The 3,947-nt window shown below is 37.4% G+C and overlaps 1 protein-coding gene across 1 annotated transcript in view; it reads right to left on the bottom strand.

Annotated features, from left to right (window-relative positions):
* HELLS (helicase, lymphoid-specific) overlaps positions 1 to 3,725 on the bottom strand; it is a 17,507-nt gene extending 13,782 nt beyond the window's left edge. The window contains exons 1-5 of the mRNA XM_010000786.1: positions 3,705 to 3,725; positions 3,024 to 3,065; positions 2,019 to 2,243; positions 284 to 466; positions 7 to 32 (exon numbers count right to left, since the gene is read on the bottom strand). Coding sequence (XP_009999088.1) covers positions 7 to 32; positions 284 to 466; positions 2,019 to 2,243; positions 3,024 to 3,065; positions 3,705 to 3,725 — 497 coding nt within the window. The remainder of the gene's footprint in view (positions 1 to 6; positions 33 to 283; positions 467 to 2,018; positions 2,244 to 3,023; positions 3,066 to 3,704) is intronic.
* Positions 3,726 to 3,947: the final 222 nt, after the last annotated feature.

The raw sequence follows: 3,947 nt of genomic DNA on the forward strand, positions 1-3,947 counted from the left end.
TGCTGAGCTCCATGATAGAGCAATAGTGGAATCTGAAAAAACCCAGAAAAACAGGTTTAGTAGTCAGGTGAACTAAGCTCATTTAAAACTAAGCAGAAGGCAGTAGAGATAATTAGCTGTGTTACAAGAAGGCTGTAAACACAGTATCATGGCACAACATGTAGTAACCACATAAACAACTACAATCAAACTGTTCTCTATAGAGGAAGTGTCAAAGCAAAAATACGAATCAGAATTAAATAGTTCGTTCTTTAAACTTAAGAAGTATCTTCATGTCTTTTACCTCTGGAGTAAATCTCTTGAATTCAGACATCCAGTTTGGAAGAGTAGACAAGGGACCACATACTAAGAATGGACCAGGGACTCCTCGCTCCACCATCAGAGCTATTGTTGCAATACACTGGATAGTTTTCCCCAACCCCATTTCATCAGCTAAAATGCCATTGATACCATTTTCCCAAAGCATCTGCATACACAGAAAAAGAAATGTAAATGCCAAATAGGCAACACAACTTAATAACAAGTTATCTTTAGAAATTTAACACCTGTAGAAACACTCTACTGGGCACATTGTATATTACAGACAACTAAAATTTCTCCATGATAAAGTATGTACTTCTAACTAATAAAGTGCCTGACCAGGAGGTGAAAACCAGAACAGTATCAGAGGAAGGGATGTAAATCAATGTTATATCAACATGCATTCCAACCGCAAGTACAGTTCACACTACCCACATTTTTACTCATTCCAGCTCCAAGGAATTCCCCTGGCTCCCCCCACTAAAAGACTAAGTTACTGTGTTGATGTTTGCTTTATCTGTTCAGTTAGCTTCTGTAGGCACAGCTACTTCACCATAGGAAATAGTGCAATTCCTGACCAAGAAAAGCAGCTGTTCCAGCACAAGTTCTTTGTACAGACACTGTCTACTCCGACAAGTGCCAAAGCAACCTCTCACAGAACAGAAAGACAAAAGCATCCTTCGGTTACTCTACCTACTATTCATAAAAAAGTTTATTATAACTGAGGCCCAAGGAAGCTGTTTTTTTCCCCACTTCCTAGAATAGGTCTGTCTTCCCTACATACTTCCCAATGTCAACAGAGTGAGTCCAGTGGCACTCACTTGTGAGATGAGCCTAAGCCTGCTAGAACAGAATATGCATGTTTGTGGGGAAGAAAAAAGAAAGTAAAAATCTGGGAGGAAAATGAGATCAGTAGTAGAATGAAAATGAGTCCTGTGTGTCTCTCATAATTAAAAAGTGAAGTAGTTCTAATTTGGCTTGCAAGCAAAAATGTGGAGAAATTAGGTAGTATGTGGGCAGTTTTATAGCAAGTTTCATCAGTTTTTTATTTAAAAGACTAAACACAAAACATTCTTAAAAACTGTGTTAGTAACACTAGAATCATAGAATATGCTGAGTTGGAAGGGACCCATCAAGATCTTCGAGTCCAACTCCTGTTGCTGTGTAGCGCACTCTAAGAATCACATCCAAACACTTCTTCAACTCAGGCAGGTTTGGTGCTGTGACCACTTCCCTGGGGAGCTTGTTCCAGTGCTCCGGTTAGATCCCAACACACAAAGAACAGAGATCTTTCATCCATGTCATATCTGCAAGGTCTTTAAATACCTATGGGGCTAGGTATTCAAGTCCTTGAGCAAGAAAAATATTAAGACTCTCCATTAGTAGCATGCAGACCTTCTGCTTTCACAAAGTACTTATAAAGAGAGGCTGAAAAGACAGTTGAGTTGAACAAGAAAAAAAGATGGAGAAAGGGAAGATGGAGAACAGCACCCAATGTCTAAAGAAGGTTCAGAAATGCAAATATTCTCCCAATGCTGAAACTTTGTCTGCTGCTTGACAACTTCATCTTAACACCAGTCTTGTATAATAAGAAATCATAAAGAACTCTCTCCACCTTCCCTGTACTAACTACAATCACAGATTTCTAGTGTCTTTCCCCTCCATTTCTGTGTCTCCAATCAGCAACACATTCAACTTAACCAACGATTGCTCCATACCCTCAGCCATTCCATGCCTTCCACTTGGTACCACCGCATTACACCTCCAGTAAAAATCTTTGGCTGCTGAAAAGGCACTGGTTGTCCATTAAATTTCCGTACTGGATCAAGGAATTGTTTGGCACTGTGTCGTACAGCTTGACACAATCTATCCTTAATGACACTATTTGAGTCTCCGTTTTTCTGCAGGTTTTCTGGACACAGGTTGTCAGAAGAGCCCTCATCCTATAGAGGGAAGTTCAAGAACACATGACAAGTGGAATGCACATCAAAAGCCCACCTAAGACCTCTTTTTGCCCAATTTACACCAGTCAATGTGCAGTGAAGTAAGTCTGTCCCAACCCAAAGACTTACTTTAAGCAACTGCCAATTCAAGAGTAGAATTTATTTTTAGGATTAGTATTCCTACATAGGAAGATGTCAACATGCAAAATTTCAATGCCTTGAGCAGTGAAAACTTCTGAAGTGAATGAGCTTACAACTTTCTCCCCCAAAAGCAAGCAGATGTAAAACTTGTCCACAGCAGCTGGCATTTAATGCAGCTATTTCTCTTCTCTAAGTGGATTATAGAGAATATTGGAAAGTAACTAACACAGTGCCTGCAGATTTTAAACTAAAACAGAAGCAAAAGAGACCACCTTTGTTACTTCCATGCTCGAATGCTTAAAAGTTACTATGCCCAGGTCTTGTACACCAGCAAAAATATTTCTTAGTAAATTCCTGTTTCTTTTATTTTTGAAACTACAGGCATTCTATAAAGTATAAATACTTTCAAATTCAGTGTTTAAAAAAAAAAATTGTAAGTTTTCTTTCCAGATTTCTGAAAATAAGTATTTAAGTACATTGACTGGCACTGCATTTTAAAACATCTAATTCAGGACCTCAAGCACTAGCAGAGAGATCTTTATTTGCAGGAAAAGTTTAAAGACATGCTGTTAAGTATAAAAAGCCCTGTGTCCCTTTGAGATTGACACAATTAAATTACAATAACACATGCCAACATACCTGATTTTCCACTTTACTTTTTTTTGCCACTGATAATATTTCCTGGAAACAGAGAAAAAAACTATGCTTATGTGCTTTTCAACCTTAAAGGTTACTACAATTTGTATTTCATGAGAACCTTAAATTGAAAAAGCCAGACATACTTTAAAAAGCTTTTAATATAACATTAATAATCATACAAGTGACTCTAAATCAAGGACACAGATGAGAGAACACATTCCACTTACAAAGGGTAATTGAAAATTCAACTGGAGATGTAGTCTTTTCACAGTTTGCCTCCGCAAAGACTTTGAAAAAAACCAAACAGCATCTGAATCCTGTAAGTCTGACAACTCTATTACACAGATCTTTGCTGGAAGAAAGCCATACAGTACAGGAAGATGGCTGTTGGTTGACAGACTTTTATAGCAATGTATGAGAAGGTATTGCTCTTAAATACAGATGTCACACAGCAATTGACTCAGCAGTTCAAATTTGTGCTACAAAAATCCAGACAAGCCTACTTACAGTTATGACCTACCTCTTTGGACATAATTTCTGAGATGTTGTATGTCCCATCTTCTCTTCCTCTTTTCTTTTTTGCACCTATAAGGGAACACTTGTGTTTATACAGCACATCAAACATTAAAGAAACTAAAAACACCAGTACTGACAAAAGGCAAAGCTTTATTAATATATTACCTGATTTCTCCTCTTTGTCATCAACTGGATTTTGACCCTAAAAAATCAACATATAAAGAGGTTCATTATTGGAAGAATCTCTATCATGTCACAAATAAAAAGACTTAATCAGCCTCAAACCATTGCCTTTGAAAGCTTCTTGAAACACGTTTACCCTTAATCAATTTACAAAATACAGAAAAAACACAAGTTCCTGCTTTTTTTTTTCCTATTACTTAGCATCTTGCCTGAACAAGTAATCAT

This window comes from Chaetura pelagica, unplaced genomic scaffold, assembly GCF_000747805.2.
Source record: "Chaetura pelagica isolate M959 unplaced genomic scaffold, ChaPel_1.0 scaffold166, whole genome shotgun sequence".
Classification (NCBI taxonomy): Eukaryota; Metazoa; Chordata; class Aves; order Apodiformes; family Apodidae; genus Chaetura; species Chaetura pelagica.